Genomic DNA, 18,399 nt, shown 5'->3' with positions numbered 1-18,399 from the left:
AATCGACAGCAATAACTAATAGTCCGCATTTAAGAAACCACTTGTGTTATTTATTTTTTGTGCTTTCTGCACTAAAAGGTCTTTGGCAGCCTTGACATGTGTGGCTCCCTTATTATTAAGTTTTAGTGTTCTGACATACTTCCGGTCATAATTCTTTAACTTCTGCTAAATGTTATGTGTCACATACACGTAATCGAGTCAAGTTTTTTTTTCCTTTTCTTTTTCTATTCTTTCTGGATTCTAACCCTCGAGACTCCAAATTCATCCGTTTTTACGCTGAGAGCTTTGGGAATGTTTTGAAATAATCCCCTCACATCCGGTAATGGCGTAAATGTTGCGAATTGCCCTGTAGCTTCACGTTACAGCGCTTGCCTGCTGCTGAGCTGTTTTGCAGCGGCCGGATGACCTCGGTGGTTTTCGGTGTTGTCGTACTCAACTTGAGTCGTTGGGTTTTCCAGAGATCACCGCTGTCATGACTTAACTCCAGTGGAACTTGCTAGCTGTTGTTGTCGACTGCTTGTGGACTTGTCACCATGAGAAGCAGAAGCAACTCAGGCGTGAAACTTGACAACTATGCTCGGATCGTCCAACAAACTATCCTGCAACACCAGGTACGTCCGCTTCCAATTCTTTCAAAATCTGATTTAATAGGCTTTACAGCACCACAAAACACGATGAAACTGCATTGGCAGTTGATAAGCATGAATAGTTCATTTACGCTACTCGTCTTTCAATACACTTTTGATGCGTAAGTCGAAGACTTTAAACCCCCATTGCATTCTCCATTAAGACAACTGCCGGTGATGTGCAAGCTCTTTACCCTTCTTCTCCGTCTCTTACGAGCACTTCATCATCTGCCTCACAGACCTGCAGCTCCGACTGCACCGCTCCAATACTACTGCTTTTATTTCCACCCCCTTCTCAGCGGTACGTGGTTGGCGACTGAGTTTATTCCTGCCATATCTGTAGCCCTGCTGCTGCGATGGCTCACCATCCCCACTGTTACCACTAGGTCGTTGCGATACTATAACAAGGAGGCTATGTAATAATGCAGTTGTTGATCATGTCATAGTTGACAATGATCACTCTTATGGAAGACGAAAGGTGTAACAGGCAGGTTGTTTTCCTGATAAGTGAAGTGAAACTCTGTCTCGTGCCAACGTTTCCAGTCATTCCAGAGCAATCTAATGCATTTGACTGAATTCACTGACTATAGAATCTTGTTGTCAAATCATCCGGGATTGTTGTTGGAATGTTATTCATCGCACATTTTCTCCATAGTTTTTTGAGTGTTTAAAATGTATTTCAAATCAACATAAACTTCTCTGATGTTGTCCCTTTTAATATAAAGAGCTTGACCTGATGTAGACCTGATGTAGGAATTTTAGTCATCCATGTCCCAAAGAATTTGTCAATACTCCCTTGGTGTCAAAGTTTTCTTCAGTTGACTCTAAAGGGATTAGCTTCATCAAGATAGTTCTGTATAGGGATGCACCGATACCGGTATTGGATATCGGTCTAATTCCGGGCTTGAGTACTCGTATTTTTACTCAAAGAATGGCCACTTATAATACCACTTTGTGACAGTGCACAGATTTTGAATGTCAGTTTATGACAGCTTTGTCTAATTTGTGTTTGTACTGCAAACTAAAACTGAGGAAAACTGTTTAAAAAAAATACCTATTATGTATGGATTTTTAAAAAAAAATCAAACTTTATGTGTTACTGTTTAAGTACTCGTATTCGGTATCTGTGAGTACTCGTACACTATACAGCTCTGTTATATCTGAATTCATCTGTGAATCTAGCTAGAGTTCACCTTGAGTGTCATCTGCTCAACTGCTGGCAGGTCTGCACAGTTCAGCCCAGATACATTACCTCTTGATGGGACAAATCTGCTGCCTAAAGGTCAACATCTTTACAAGGGCAGGAAACGTGTCTCACTTTACATATTTATATGCGCAAAGTAGTCTGGTACAGAAATGAAGTCAACATTTTTTATTGCTTAGATCAGTACATCTTTTTATCTTCAGCTTGTGATGTTGTGAGACTCACAAAACTCTTAGGCTGTCAAATGTTTAGAAGTGTCACAAGTTGTTTGCAAACAGGAAGTTTCAATGTTTTTGACCAATGATGTTTTGCATCATCATCAATAACAATTCTGCAGCCGTGAGGATCGGTTCATACCGATACCTTCTATTTGTCACTCAAAAAGTTGTTAATAATGTTTACGGTTGTCAACTGCTGAATACTAACACCTATAAACACCATCCCAATGATGTTGTTCACTACTGCTTTAGCTTCATGAAAGTGTAAAGCTTTTAATGGATGGTATCAATAAAAGTGCAACAAAGTAAAAACATTGGAAAAAATAAATAAATAAAATAAAAATACTAGACTGTGCACTTGTTTGACATCCCATTGTAAATTCAAGAAGACAGGTCACGTTAAGTGAAATTGTAGATATTTGAATCTGTGGATCGGATCAGACGGGTTCTTGTAAAAAATCTGATACCAGTTATTTCAGATAGTATTAGCCAATCCAGACTGACGCCGCTATCGATCCCTCAGCATTACTTTACCAGTGTGTAACTACATGCAGACTGTATGAAGCGTTATGCATGTACTGTATGTGTGTATTTCTACAAAAGCGTCTCCGCTTTATTTCCTCTGAAAGTAATGTTTTTGATCAGATTGTGATGAAATGTGGTTTTCTCCTGCTCCTCCAACCTTATAAATATAGCTGACAACGTTTGGTGTTGTGTCTGTGTTTAAGAAATGTGCAAAGACATCTTCATTTCCTTGGAATTTAGGGAATTGTGTTCTATTTAGGGCTGTCAATAGATTAAAGTTTTGATCTCAATTAAGCGCACTGAAGCTGCATTACCTCACGATTAATGACAAATTAATCACACATTTTGTACCTGCTCTAAATGTAATTTAAAGGAAGATTTTATCAACACAAGAGTGGCCAATAATGCTTTCCTAACCTCATGCAAACATTTGTTTGCTAACAACCCAGCACAACGGATACTGTCAAGAACATCTTCAGAATTGCCTCAGAGGCACAGGAGAGGTTAAAAAACATGCTAAGAGCATAACATTGTGAACATTATTGGCCACTCTTGTGTTGATAAAGTCGTCCGTTAAGTTACATATAGAAGAGGTACAAAATGTGTGCCATTAATCACAAGTAAAGTCAGCTACAGTGCAATTTATTGAGATGAAATTTTTTGTCTTTTTCAGCCCTAGTTCTGTTGCCTCTAGCCACATTAGGATTTGGTTATTACTGTCAGGTTCATTGTCCTGTGTCTTTTGTTCAAATCTGTGTCATGTTTCAAAATCTTGTTCATAGTTTGTAGGCTATTATTCAGAAGTCTCTCTCCCTTACATATCTATTGTCACTGTTGGTTAACCATATTGCGTATTTTAATCAGGATCCAGTCACGGGTCTTCTGCCTGGCAGCACTGATCAGCCAGACGCCTGGGTGAGAGACAATGTCTACAGCATCCTGTCAGTGTGGGCCCTCAGTCTTGCCTACAGGAAGAACGCTGACCGGGATGAAGATAAAGCCAAGGCCTACGAACTTGAGCAGGTTGGTGTGTGTTAGTGTGTGAGTCCATGTGTTCTTGCTGTTCCTTTTTATACTACTGATGATGCCCCGACTTGGTTTCAGTTTCACGTTTCTCTTCCTGGACACTGCTGCGATGTGTCAGGAATGTTGACATTAATCCCTCTCTTGCTCTCTCACCCTCCCTCTCTCTTTAGAGTGTGGTCAAGCTCATGAGAGGAATCCTCCAGTGTATAATGAGGCAGGTATGCTATGTGGAGCTGATTCCATTATATATCTTTCCATTATAAATCCCTCTGCACGACTTTCCTGCAGCCTGAGTATGAAAACTTAAAATCGTTTCAAATCAATAGACAAAAACGAATTCGCTATACCAAGTGTGTTCTTAGATGATTCAGAGTTCTGTTTGTTTGCCTCCACAGCTGGACAAGGTAGAGAAGTTCAAGTACAGCAGAAGCACCTCAGACTCACTCCATGCTAAGTACAACACCAGGACCTGCGCCACCGTTGTCGGAGATGACCAGTGGGGTCACCTGCAGGTCGACGCCACCTCTCTCTTCCTGCTCTTCCTTGCACAAATGACAGCTTCTGGTATGAAACCATCATGAGATTGAATACTTTTCAAACAGCGTCACACCAGCAATGTTTGTGTTCACGGCATATATTTATTACTGTATGTCAGGTTTTTGGGGCACTGCTGCATACATAGTTGTTGTAGTCCCAGTGACTGTGTGTCTTCTGCTGTGAACTGCAGCATCGTATCATTGTGAAACTAAGAACGACACCTACTGAGCGTTGAAAATGAAGACACTGTTTCATGAAGCCTCACCGGCGCATCACTATTGTTTACCGTACTTTTATGTACATTGAATGTAAACAAAAGCACAAAAGGCTAACTGGTAAACATTTACTTTGTTGAGCCCTCAGACTAGATTGTGTTCAGAAGTATGGCCCCTTGTGTCATTAAATTAGACATAACTGACTTAATCCCCGATTGATGTTGATGCTCAAACTGGCACTGTTGCTGTTCGTGTCTCCACTTTGCCTCTGACTTGCTGCTTTTCTGACTCAATTTCCTCACAAGAATACCAATGAAGTTAATTATTGTTTTCAAATTTTGCACAGAGAGTCGTTGTGTGGGCAACAAACAAGAGCTTTTCACTTATGCACCCAAACTGCTTCTGTTTGCCCGACTGCTTAGGTCGCGCGCACACACACACACACACACACACACACACACACACACACACACACACGCACACGCACACGCACACGCACACGCACACGCACACACACACACACACACACGCACACGCACACACACACGCACACACACACACACACACACACACACGCACACGCACACACACACACACACACACACTTGCATTTCTATCCTTGTGGGGACATTGTGACGTTTCTCATTGACATCATTAATGCTTTTCCCAGCCTCTCACCCTAAACCTAACCATCCAAAACAAATTTCTAACCTTAACCAGGACTTAAACCCAATTATAATGACCCAATCATTTAGAAGACTTGATCCGCAAATTGAGGCTTAACCTCGTTGGGTCTAGCCATATGTCCCCACGAAGTCATACGGTCCTCACAAGGATAGTGTTCTGTTAAGAATTGGTCGCCCCACTAAGTAGGACCAACAAGCCCACACTCTCTTGTATCTGTGTATCTTATGTTCTGTTTTTGAAAGCCGATAAAACATCTACAGAACTCTCCATAACTTCAAGTGAGTGGTTTTAGTCAGATGCTTATGTGTCGCAGGTCTTCATATAGTCTACACTCAAGATGAAGTGGATGTTGTTCAAAATCTCATGTTTTACATCGAGGCAGCCTACAAAGTGGCAGTAAGTTTTCGTTCATTAACTGCAATGTGTTGCCTTATACTGTATAAAGTCGCTGCATGATTTGTAGTGTACCGATGCTGTTCTGTTTTGGTGATATTCAGGATTATGGCATGTGGGAACGTGGAGACAAAACTAACCAGGGCATCACTGAGATCAATGCCAGCTCTATTGGCACAGCCAAGGTACACACACACACACACACGCTCAAGTTCTTCTTTGGAAAGTGTATACCTTTTCCTTGGCTCATAATGAGTTTTGACATATGCTCTAAATTTACATAACGTTGTACCCATCTGTCCTTTGGCGAGAGGGTGCAGGTGGTATCGGTTTCTCTGTGGTCTTCCAAGAATGGCATCTCAATCAGAAATAACACTGCACTCCCGCAATGAACATGAACACACACACACACAAGTTAAATTAAGCCATGGAAGCACTAGGGGACATTAGCTGCTTTTGCACAACTATTTTAGTTCTCAACAGTTTAGTGTGCCTTTGGACTCCAGGAACTAGAAACTATATCATAACATGGTTCGCAGTTCCTAAGACCTTGCTCCCGACCTTTGTATCACTCTCCAGGAACTATTCATGCTCCTCTGTAACACATGAAAGCAAACACCAATACAAAGTGGTGGTAAATGAATCGGAAGGACTTTTGTTTGTTATCATTGTTTTAATCTGTATTTTATTAATACAATAAACCCTCAATAATCATGATAAGACTGGTATCTGCTGAGAGTGACTCAGACCCCTGTGGAGAATAGTGGATTAAGAGTGAAGAGTGAATAAGAGTAAAGAGTGTGCTCAATTGGAGACTGAAATAAACATGATTTAAGCCATAGAGGTCTTTTTTAATTGTGTTAGAAAGAAGAAAAATCACATTCCTGGCCAAAACTGTAATTTATAGCTTGAGCTATTTAAATACATTTAAATAAAAAATACCCAAAAAGTAGATGAAGTTGCTTAAAGCTGCACATTACCAGCATATTACAGAAAATTCTATCATATCTATGTTGTTCAACTGGATATAGTTAAGTAGCCCCTGGAAAGTTCGAATAACTCAACTGGTTGCTGAAAAGGTTCTACCAACTGAAAGGGTTCATTCAGTGTGAAGCAGCTGTCATTGTGTGACTGTGAATATTCAACAACAAAATTAAGTTGTGGTATTTACTGCAGCTTGGTCTGGCTTCACTGAGTGTCACCTGGTGTTCTTTAGGCTGCGCTGGAGGCTTTAGATGACCTTAACCTGTTTGGAGCCAAAGGAGGTCCTGGATCTGTTGTCCATGCTCTAGCCGATGACATTCAGCACTGCCAGGTTCACATACATGACTTTCCTGTGTTCATTTCAAATCGATTTGCAAGCATATTTTCTGTTCGAGTCCAACTTCATCTGTGATCTTAACCCAGTCCATCCTGACCTCCATGTTGCCTCGAGCATCCATGTCCAAGGAGGTGGATGCGGGCGTCTTGGCCATCATCTCGTATCCTGCGTTTGCTGTGGAAGACATCAACATTGTCAATATGACCAAGGAAGAGATCATATCTAAGCTGCAGGTAATTGTCAGCCATGTGTTGTATATGAATGGAGACTAAAACTTATGGACGTGAACTGTGTGTTAGATATATTGGTCGATATAAAGAGCAGAACAGTCAGAGGGAAGTGAGAGAGATGTCTTTTTCCTGCTCTGAAAGACCATGTTGTTATTCAGGGTCGATACGGCTGCTGCAGGTTTCTACGAGACGGACACAAAACTCCTAAAGAGGTACATTTGCAATGTTTTTAAGCCTGTTTTCCCATGCAACTGCTGCCTGAATTGAACTTGCCACTCTGTCACAGTCAGGTGAACAAATGCAGAATGGTAGCAAGCGACTTGAACTGCATGTCAGGAGCTGTGTTACATAAGAGGAACCCAAAAGAGGTCATTTGCATCACGTGCTAATGAAAAGCTTTAAGCTCTGTCTGGATTGATTTGTTCTCTATCAGCTTTAATATGTAGAAGAAAATTATCCGTAGGCACAGAAAACCCATAGAAACAATATGTTTTCTGAAATTACATTCCTCTGAAGTACAATTATTTCTAATGCCCAGTTGCATATGTTTAGGATTGTAATTAAAATATTGAAATGTTTGACTCTTGAAAAGTTTCATGAGGTTGCCAATTGTGGCAGTGCATTATGGGATTTCTCAAGGAATGGGGTGATGTTTTTTTGGTGAACCATTAATAATTCATGAACATTACTAATTGTCATTGTGTGCTCATTTTGAGGACCTATAATTACAACATGGATTTTGACCTTGCTTTATTACTATTATTATTATTTTAGTATTAGTAGCAGTAATTATATTACATGTCCTTATATTGGGGAAATTAAATCTGGCAATGAAGATATTGAAACTTTGAATGAATGAATCTACTGTAATACATAGTAGTTACACTGACATGACTTTTGCTCCAACATAACTGCAAACTACATTTCGTGTCACATTTTACACGTATTGAAAAGGAGTGGAGTGCTATACAGCTCGAATAACTTCTTCCCTTCTTCCCAGCAATGTGTGTTTGTGTGTGTATGTTTATCCCACTTTGTGGGGACCCATTCTTGACAAAACATCCTTGTGAGGACTATATGACATTGTCCTGGTTAAGGTTAGCCATTTGTTTTGGATGGTATGTCAATGAGAAATCTCTTATGTCTAGTCAGTTGTGTGTTATTGTCAGTCAGTTCCTAGTTTCTATGTTGTTTAGGTGTTTTCATTTCCTTTGTCAGTAAGTTCCACATTTTCACTGATACAGTGTACATTTGTCTTGCATTGCACATTATACAAAGATCAAATAGTTTTGTTATTTTCTGCTGACATGTATGTCTCATCCCTTTCTTGTCACAGGATCCAAACCGTCTTTATTATGAGTCCGCTGAGCTCAAGTTGTTTGAGAACATTGAGTGTGAGTGGCCTCTGTTCTGGACCTACCTCATTCTGGATGGTATTTTCATCAACAGCCCACAGCAGGTAAATCAGTGGTGCGATTCGGCTTTGGATCGACTCACATGTAATTGACGAAACCTATTGACATGTAGGTAGAAGAATACCAGGAAGCTCTGGAGGGAATCCTGATCAAACAGAAAGATGGCATCCGGCTCCTCCCAGAACTCTACAGTGTTCCATCAGATAAAGTCTGCACCTTCTTTATTACTCCACTTGTGTTGCACTTGTTTTCAATATATTCATTGTCAACCAAGTTGGTTCTGTTGAGTTAGAACACTGAATGGGTATAAAACACAGCACATTTTTGCAGTAACCATGGAGCAGAAATGCTTAATAATTGCTTCTGGCATGCATTTGGTGCAGGTAAAAAAAGATATGGTAATTGTAACACCGTCCATATAAGTCTCTTCTAGCCAAAAGATGTTGAGCATTGTTAGAAGTGGGTAAAGCAACTTCAAGGAACAAGGGAGAAGTGCCAAAACAGCTGTGTCATCTGTACTTCTGATGCTGTGTAAGAATCTTCTGGCCTGAAAGTTCACCTCAAATGGGTCCTGAAACCGACTGCAATACTCACGGTTTTCAAATGTTAAATAACTGGAACGCTTCATCAATTAGCGGAGAGTATCAGCAGTACCAGCGCTTTGTTTACCCTCATGCATTTATATATTGTACAATTGCCTCTTATATCATCCAGTTCATGTTGATTATTTATTATGTATTCCTTATTTTTGTTTGTCCTTTTGCTGTTGTGGCGCCGACTGATCCATCCGTCCATCAGTAGCTCCCCAGCGTTAGACCCTACATCCTCTGACAAGCTCAACGGTCACCAACATCAAGACGTCACTATTGTTGAACTATTTTACTGTTGTGTAACTTTTTTTGTACTGTGGTTAACTCTGTCAGGTGGAGGAAGAGTACATGAACCCTCACTCTGTGGAGAGAGTTCCGATGGGAAAACTACCGCTAAAATGGGGACAGTCACTCTACATTCTGGGAAAACTTCTGAGTGAGGTGAAGCATCGTTTGACTTTGGGGAAATTTCATCTATGACTTTACTACACGAAAAGCATGTGTATTTTCTTAAGCCTTTTCATTAGTAGTTATTTTTATTCTAAACATTCCTTGTTGTACAAGTCAATCATTTTATTTATTCATTTTTTTTCTAGGGTTTTCTGGCGCCAGGTGAGATCGACCCGTTAAACCGACGTTTCTCCACCATCACCAAGCCTGATGTGGTGGTGCAGGGTCAGTGTGTTGAGCATTAACAGCTCAATTTTATCCTTAGATCAATGACCATTTTGTATTTGTCTCTGGGTTTTCGCTTACAGTGTCCATTCTGGCTGAGACGGAGGAGATCAAAGAGCTGCTTCTGAAGGACGGAATAGATGTGGAGACGGTGGCCGACATCCATCCCATCCACGTACAGCCATCCAGAGTCCTCAGTCACATCTATGCCAGACTTGGTACTTCTTATTAGAATATTACTAACCGAGTTGGGCTTTGGGCTACAACTGCGGACATGCAAAACAGATGTCTGCCTCAGTTTCTGTTCATGTGACTGATACAAGTTGTCAAGCAGGAATGGAAGACGTTTAAATCGGACCTTGCTCTTTCCTGCCCTGATCACAAGTCCAGTGATAAGTGTTGATTTGGCATGAATCCAGTTATTTAAAAGGTTGATTAAAATCAATATCTAATCAGCACATCAATAATTAATGAACTTAGATCAATGGTTGGAGTAGGCGGAGATTTCTAAGCTCTTTCAAAATATTCCTTCATGAAGCTTGTAACTGTCCCAGGGGCCCAAATCCAGACTGCCATTTTCACTTCATATCTAGCATTAATACATGCATTTTTTTCACGTCTTTGTGAGAGTCTTTGTAGGTCTTTTGTCTCATAAACAGATATTTAAATATCAGCAATGAATTTGGAAACTATTAAAATATTGAAGCAGATGGAAAGAAATTAAATGAAAGATGGGAGTGTGACTAGAAGTTTGCGCAAACCTTCTCACATGGTGGAGTCAGCAGTGAACTTTGGAGATGCTTCATTCTAAAACTACACTCCAAGAATTAAATCTGATACTGCATTGTGTTGTATTTCCCATTATGAGCTTTTCAATTCATAGAATTTTTGTTTGGCCTCTGACTGGGCCCTGTATATATATATATATATATATATATATATATATATATATATATATATATATATATATATATATATATATATATATATATAATATATTAAAATATAATATATAAAAATAGATAGGAATGTTGGTGGACTTTAAGACATTGCTGTTTATTTGTCTGACAGGTCGCAACCCTCGCCTCGGTCTGACCGGACGTCCCAACAGGAGAATAGGGGTTCTGGGGACCTCCAAGTTCTACATCATCAGAAACACCATGTTCTCTTTCACTCCCCAGGTCAGCGGGTCACTAGAGGAGAAGATGCTTTCACACATGAGGGAGAGATGAAATAAATCCTCCTCCTTGCCTCTCTGTTCCAGTTTATTGACCATCAACAGTTCTACCTGGCCTTGGACAACAAGATGATCGTGGAGATGCTTAGGACTGAAATTTCCTACCTTGCTTCGAGATGGAGGATGACTGGCCGGCCCACGGTCACGTTCCCCATCTCACAGTCGATGCTGAGTGAGTGCTGATGTTTGTTTGTTTCTTTAACACCATTAGGTTCTCATCATAGACGCTTTTGTGTTTAGCTGAGGACCGCACGAACCTGGACCCTGCTGTCGTGGCAACACTTAGGAAGTTACAAGATGGTTACTATGGAGGCGCCAGGTAACATTTAAACAACTTCATCTGCATCACTTCAATTCTTTGAGTGCTATAAAAACATGTTGACATCTGACTGTGAAGTCTTGCCGAGCCATTCAAAATAACATTGTTTATAAGAGAGAAAGCTGGCAAGAAAGTCATGGGTTCATATGGAGCAATTTATTCTTCCTGTTCTAGTGTGGGTGGAGCTGTGTTTTTTAAACTGGTTCAAGTGCACTGGGATTCACACGCGTTTCTTCTCATCCTGTCCAAACCACTCTCCGCCTCTTCAGGATCCAGACGGGCAAGCTGTCAGAGTTTTTGACCACTTCGTGCTTCGCTCACCTCAGCTTCTTGGATGGTAAGGTGCCTGGCAGCATGCACCGTCCCGATGAAGAGTATGATGATGATGATGACGGCGAAGGATACGTGCATGAATTACGATGTGATGATGGTAAGAAAAAGACGAGAGACGATGGATGGGTGAAGACTTGCTGTCAAAACTATTCCTAATCATCCAGTTAAGTTGTTAACACCTGCTCCTTCTCACACTCTGACCACATCCTCTCTCACGCTGCATGACCACACTTGGCACCATCCATTGTGTGCTTTTTTTGGTTGATGCAGAAGCTTCAGCATCTCATTTTGCTCTGAAATATGTTTCAAGGCTGAATTTTTTGCTTTTTTTCTTGAATGAGATGTGTGTTAAATGGCTGCTGCCCATCAGAGATCTGGAAATATATCCTTTGATAAAATCAAAATTTTACATTTATAGCATGGATGTTTAGAAATAATATCTCTTGACCGCATGATCTACAGTATGATGCATATGATCTTTTGATACTGCATCTTAATGTAAATACTTCTGAAATAGAGGACTTGTTTTTCTTCTCTTCTCCGGTAACTGTTGTGACTAGCTTCTGTTACACGTTCCGTCCTTTTAGAATAATTTAAGTTCTAGTTATATGTGTCTTACAAGCGTGTCGTTCCCTTCTGCTGCTAAAACCGCTGCTCTCGCTGCTGCTCCAGCCTTGCAGCAAAAATGAAACAAAGACAATGTCAAACTTAAGTCATGATTTAGTGGCCATTTGGTAAGGGTATAGAGACTCTCTCTTCTGGAAAAGGTAAGTGAAATATGTAAAGCTTAATACTTCCACCTAAAACTATTTGTTCCTTGATTTATTTGTAGATTAAAAGATACTGCGTCTAGTGATATTTAAATAGCGTTTTTCTTGCTAAACTTGTCCTTTTATACCTCCAAACCTGCTCAGAGGCCGATGACCTTGCTGAGTATTTGGACCACCTTTTGGCCCACTCAGCTCCTAAGAAACCCCAGAAGCAGCAGGCAGGGGCTCTGGGGAGATTCAAGGCTGCAGCCACCAAGACCAAGGAGATGGTGACTCTAATGAGCAAGGCTCAAACTCTCGACGTCCAGAGTGAGCGTGTGCATTTTTCATCACTCATTATCAAACTTAACATTTAAAAAAAACTGAATAACATTTATTCCTTCCCTACCCAGATGTTAACATGTATCTGTCCAACAAGCTGTTCCGCTCCCCTCAGCCGTCTCTCAACCTCAATCTCCCAGAATCCCCTGCACCGCACGACAGCCAGGTAGAGCCTCAAATGATGAACTCTTCATTTAAACGTACAGTGGTGTTTTGGTTGAGGTTTAGTCAGTGTGGAGGTTCATTGTCCTCAGGTTCCAGAGGTGACCGTGACCCCACAGAGCGGAATCCCCAGAGATCCCAGCGGAGCCATCGATCATCACGCGCTGGTCCAGCTGCTGAGAGACACAGAGAGTCTCCGCGACCAGGCGGACATCCTCTACATCCTCTACAAAGACAAGTGAGATGCATCTTGGTGTTGCGTGTGAGTCACTGCGCGGATGTTGATGAACCTCTTCAAGCTGTAATTACATGATCATTATCCGTTTGTTCATGAGGTTTTTGCTCCTGTGAATGTTGTTGGGTTAAAATTTCAACTGGCGAAGACTAAATCACTGAGTACATTTGCTACAGAACTGAAGCTGAAGTTTCATCGACCGGTCAGTATTGCCTGCAGTCCTTCATGAGCTGGTCATAATGTAGCTTCACCAGCAACTGACTGTTATTTCTTGTATCAAGTATTAATAATTTTAGTAGATATACATTCAAAAAGCTGAAGAAATCAATGCAGAAGGCAATTTGATTTCATCAGCAGCCCCCACTGCATTTAGAAAGTCTAATCGCACACTGTGATTTTTATTTTTTTAACCTGATATTATTGCTGTATACATATGTTATTTTAATCTGTGTTAATAGCATTGAAATCGGCAGTAGTGTTACTACACTGGTATAAAAGACATGAAGGGAGACATGAAGAACCAACCCTTAAAGTGCTTTTGATTTATGCTATCTATAGAAATCATTCGTAGTATAAGAGAGGGATGGCAGTATCACCAAGTCCACTAATAAAGTACTGGATGATCTTTACCAACAAAGGTCGTCCGGGTCATATTTGCTTAGTTTATGGTTAGTTAAACTTATTTTCAAATGGGTTCAACCAGCAGATGGCTCTCTCTGCAGCCAAATGGTTATCCTTGTCAAGCCTCACGCTGTACTGTGTACCTGTATGAGATTTTAGCCCTCGCCTGTTGGTGAGCGCCAGATTAACAGAGAAGTTGTTTTGGTTTTAAAGTCCAAATTCAATTCCATTGAATTCAGGGGGATGGAGTGGGACACCCGTCTTCATGGTAAAGGCCCCACGGTGAGGGCACTGCTGACAGATCTCTATGAGAAAGCCGGCGAACTCAAACACTGGGGGCTGATCCGGATGATCTCTGGCATGCTGAAGAAGAAGGTGGAGGAGCTGGACTCGGTACGACACACGCATCACATGCCAGTTTGCTCCGGACATACGTCACTTGACTGATCTAACCATCTATTTTCCTGATATGTGAACCATGTTTGCTCCCAAGGCTTGCTCCGATTTGCTGGCGCACCAGAAGCACCTAACGGTGGGCCTCCCCCCTGAACCACGAGAGAAAACCATCACTGCTCCGATTCCTCCTGACCAGTTGGCTGACCTCATCGACAAGGCCAGCGAGAACAACATCAGTGTGGCCATTCTCACTCAAGTATGTGGACCATTCCATAATTCATGATTCAGGAATATGAAAAATGACGCCATTAAATGCTCATTTATTTGGCTCAACTATCCAGGAGATTATGGTGTATCTGGCCATGAGCATCAGGACACAGCCCAGCCTTTTCAGCGAGATGTTTCGCCTGCGGATCGGCCTCATCATCCAGGTGATGGCTACTGAGCTGGCCCAGTCGCTCAACTGCTCAGGTGACTCCACTGCTGCAAGATGACACGCCGTCTTAAGATGATTCGAATTGGATTTGAATACCAGTGTCTGTTGCTGTTGACCTGATGTGGTTGTGGTGGATTTCCAGGAGAGGAGGCCACAGAGAGCCTGATGAGTCTGAGTCCATCAGAGCTGAAGAATCTTCTCCACCACATCCTCAGTGGGAAGGAGTTTGGAGTTCAGCGCAGCGGTCGGTGCACCGGCTTCTTTCTGCTGCTCCGAGAAAAGTCAGGTCGAGTGAGTCTGTCTGGTGTGTTCGCAGTGAGAGACCTCGATGCTGGAGTCAGTCCTGCCATTTCCATCCATCACCTGGGTAACGTGGGCGCCACCAAGAGCGAGCGGGCTGGAATCAGCAAACTGAAGAGTGACATGAAGATGGTAAGGCTTGTCATGACATGCAGCCAAACCCTGCACACGTCATCCAGTCTTGTTTTATCTAAGGCATATTGCAGTCATCAATTATCTTCTGGATGTTTTGGAGAGTGGGAGAATCCCAGTCATTGGAGGTCAGCCCCCTGATGCTGTTTTGAATGGCGCCCCCTTGTGGGGGGGAGTGAGACAATTATCTATTTATCGTAGACCTGAATATGTTAAATAAATGAAAAAATAATCAAGTTGATGTGTTAGCCAATACAACTGTAACCCAGTCCCACAAACCCCAGCCCTCTCTCATGTCCGCCTCTTTTCCTCTCCATTTCCTGCGAATAAACTTGAAACCCCTCGAGCAGAGCTGCAATTTTAGCTCCTAAAAGACGACGGTCCTGTAGCCTGATAGAGTGAAGCATGTCTTCTTGGACTGAGTGGTTTGTTCCAGTTGTACACATTGCAAATCTGACTTTTGTCCTCTTGCAGCTTGAGCACAGGTTGTCCTTGACAGAACCCAAGAAGGTGAAAACTGTATATATCTCATTTGGTGCTAATTCGCCAGCTTGAAGCCATGAAAAGCATCAGTTGTGGTGGTGATGATGATGATGGTGATGGAGTCATGGCATGGGAGGCTTTTTAAATTGAAGGAACAATTCATTTTCAGTTGATGTCCTCGCAGGTTGGCTGATTCCTGACTTGTTTTGTGTTGCAGGGGGAGCACAGGTTGTCCTTGACTGAGTTTTTTATGGTGAATATCTTGGGACTTCTTTCTGTCCGGCGTTTTGATTTGTGTCGCTTCTGAAGGATTGAGAGCATCTTTGATTCGTATACCTGTGTGCCCACTAAGTTTGTTGTATGTTCTAGACGGATCGAAGGGTCTCAATGACAGACTCTGTGAAGGTGACCACAGTTTTTGTCTTAAAAAAAAAATCAATCCTTGCCTCTTAAATTCAGGATTTGTGTGTGTCTCATTCAACTTGAGTTATGTCAGGCTTCTGATGTGCTTTCTTCAGTCTTCCTTTTGTCATTATTGTTACGTCTCCTGCCTTCATGTACTTCTCCGCCTCTGTGTTCTACTGTCAAGTAAACTTTCCTTCCTCCTCCTTGCGCCACACTTGGACGACGACCAGTGCTGTCAGCAACCTGTTGCCTTTAACATTGTGGTTCTTGAGACACTCCTTTCATTTTCGTCCACTAAAATCTCTGTCCTGTATTTCAGCTTGAACAGGCCATGATGTCTCCACGCAAGGTGACCCAGCCGCTGCCACCTGTGCTGAGTTATTCAGCCGATAATTCATAATTAAACAAGAATGGGAGGAGGGTTAATTATCAAGCCTGCAGCTCCGCTTTAGTCCCACCTGTGCTTCATGCTGCTCAAGTGTAAATTCATCCAATCATTATTAATCTTAACCTGACTTTCCTTTCACACCTTCACTGTGATGCATGTGGTGATCCATCTGCTGATCCATGCTGAAGCCCCACGTGACAGCAGCAGCAGCAGCAGCATCACAGTGTGGCTTTAGGCTCAGGTGTTCCTCTCTCCTGTAACCCTGCCCTCCTGTCTTCCTCTCAGAGCCTGAGGTCTCAGTCCCTGGACATAGAGAACATCGAGTCTGGGGTGAGCACAGGTCCACTGTGCACTCTGATGCTCACTGCATGATAAACCACCACTTCTCTTGCCTGCATCTGATCATTTAGAGGTACAGACTTCCATCAATAGAGTCTCTGGATATTCCTGAGGGCATCACCGTCTCCAAGGACACCAGGCACGGGCAGTGGCTGCGCAGGAGGCGTCTGGACGGCGCCTTAAATCGAGTGCCTGTGGGCTTCTACAAGAAAGTCTGGAATATTCTACAGAAAGTGAGACAATATTCTTTTCTTTTTTTATTCTGATCATATTGTGAACATGTTGTGTATTTTAGAAAGGGGCACATTTGTGGTGTAAATAAGTGGCACATCACTTGAATGTTGTTGTTGAATGCATGCTCGGCCAGACTGGAGTCAGGGATTCACCAGAGGCAACATATCCACAAAAGATACCGGACATACTGTTTCTATTTTTGACCTGCACTGAAAGTTTTCTCCGGTGAATTGTAGTGTCACGGACTGTCCATCGAGGGCTTCGTCCTTCCTTCTTCAACCACCAGAGAGGTCTGAGTGTTCTGCTTCAATTGTCAACCAGAGAGTGGTAGAATCTGAAGCTCCCCGTCTTCCATCCAGATGACCCCTGGAGAGATCAAGTTCTCTGTCCATGTGGAGACGGTGCTGAACCGTGTCCCTCAGCCTGAATACAGACAACTTCTGGTGGAGGCCATTCTGGTCCTCACCATGCTGGCGGACGTGGAGATTCCAAGCATCGGCTCCATCATCCATGTGGAGAAGATCGTCCACCTCGCCAACGACATGTTCTACAAGGACCAGGTCTTTCATGTTTTCCCAGCACACATGTTGAAATGCCTCTAACCCTTACTTACCTCTCCATCCAGAGAGATCTGGAAGCTGAAGAACACATCCTTGAACGAGACCCCTCCACAGGAGTGTGCAGGCTATTGTACGACAGCGCTCCTAGTGGTCGCTTTGGCAGCATGACCTACCTCACCAAGGCCGTGGCCGTCTACGTGCAGGACTTCCTGCCCTGTGGCTCGTGCGCTGTGCAGTGAAACAGAAGAGGCCTTTCTTCTCATCGCAGTGTTACAGCAACTGAATCTCAATACTGAAACCTAACTTTGTGTGCTCAGATACTCAAGTGAAAAAATGATGACCCCCAATATGACAGGAAGTGATCCTTCACCTCAACTTTTTGTGAATTATGTTCTTGAAATAGCTGTTTTAAGTTGCCATATACTGTTTTAAAGCACATTTATCACAAATGAATGTAGTTTTCTCTTATAGAACTATTTATCCATAACTTTTTATAGTAAACAAGAAGAATCCAAATGCAAATAAATCAACTTCCATTTAATTAAACATCCTAGTAAGTAACCAATCCACTATATTAATGTATAATCTTAAACAAGCAGCTGTGTTTGATCGCATCAGTAAATCCCTTTATTGCTTGCGCTTGTGATGTTTGTGGAGGGAAGTGCCTTAACAAGAAAATGCAATTGATGTTTTTAAACACGTGAGTTTGTTTTGTCAGTTGGTGGTGATTGAGTTTTTTTTAAAAATCTGATCTCACTAAAATATTTTGATGAGCACCGAGCTACAACAACTACAGCAGTCATATACAGACAGAAAGCTAAGCAAAATGTTTTTTGGATTTTTTTTTTTCGGAAAGAAAAAACAACCAAGCATTGCACATGATAACTGTGCTGTGCCCCTGCGGAACTAAAGTAAAGTTTGCTGTCCAAGGAATTTTTTGACATGAATAAATTCAGCCTTACACACGGAATTTGGCACATTGAAACTGTTGTTCCTGAAGTTTAATTTATTTACTCATTATTTCAGTTTACTTTATATCGTTGTATCCACCATATGTAGTCAAGTG

General features: G+C 42.0%; 1 protein-coding gene across 5 annotated transcripts; it reads left to right on the top strand.

Annotated features, from left to right (window-relative positions):
• Positions 1-155: 155 nt before the first annotated feature.
• Positions 156-18,365, top strand: phka1a (phosphorylase kinase, alpha 1a (muscle)). 5 transcript variants are annotated; one of them, XM_053860350.1, is made up of 35 exons: positions 156-611; positions 3,438-3,596; positions 3,770-3,817; positions 3,995-4,163; positions 5,352-5,434; positions 5,536-5,616; positions 6,648-6,746; positions 6,839-6,985; positions 7,141-7,194; positions 8,319-8,441; positions 8,510-8,605; positions 9,321-9,428; positions 9,584-9,662; positions 9,746-9,880; positions 10,734-10,843; positions 10,927-11,071; positions 11,140-11,218; positions 11,488-11,648; positions 12,466-12,630; positions 12,714-12,808; positions 12,897-13,042; positions 13,900-14,053; positions 14,154-14,312; positions 14,398-14,527; positions 14,635-14,736; positions 14,809-14,924; positions 15,399-15,434; positions 15,625-15,660; positions 15,777-15,812; positions 16,132-16,161; positions 16,486-16,530; positions 16,611-16,772; positions 17,010-17,063; positions 17,133-17,333; positions 17,399-18,365. In XM_053860350.1, exons 1-35 carry the CDS (start codon positions 534-536, stop codon positions 17,570-17,572), a joined length of 3,795 nt encoding a protein of 1,264 aa, XP_053716325.1. In that variant the 5' UTR covers positions 156-533; the 3' UTR covers positions 17,573-18,365. The 5 variants fall into 5 exon arrangements, with proteins under 5 accessions (XP_053716325.1, XP_053716327.1, XP_053716326.1 ...); XM_053860352.1 differs by lacking the exon at positions 15,399-15,434; XM_053860351.1 differs by lacking the exon at positions 15,625-15,660.
• The last annotated feature ends 34 nt before the right edge of the window (positions 18,366-18,399 follow it).

The sequence above is a fragment of the Synchiropus splendidus genome, chromosome 3 (assembly GCF_027744825.2).
Source record: "Synchiropus splendidus isolate RoL2022-P1 chromosome 3, RoL_Sspl_1.0, whole genome shotgun sequence".
Classification (NCBI taxonomy): Eukaryota; Metazoa; Chordata; class Actinopteri; order Syngnathiformes; family Callionymidae; genus Synchiropus; species Synchiropus splendidus.
The sequence above is the reverse complement of the archived record's forward strand: the minus strand, read 5'-3'. Positions and strand labels throughout refer to the sequence as shown.

What these genes read in the sequence shown, in the direction of transcription:
- phka1a (XM_053860350.1), top strand. Translation starts at nt 534, where the DNA reads ATGAGAAGCAGAAGCAACTCAGGCGTGAAACTTGACAACTATGCTCGG. An exon ending in TCACATCTATGCCAGACTTG is followed by an intron (nt 9,881 to 10,733) that starts GTACTTCTTATT and finishes TTTGTCTGACAG; the next exon opens with GTCGCAACCCTCGCCTCGGT. An exon ending in CATCTCACAGTCGATGCTGA is followed by an intron (nt 11,072 to 11,139) that starts GTGAGTGCTGAT and finishes TTTTGTGTTTAG; the next exon opens with CTGAGGACCGCACGAACCTG.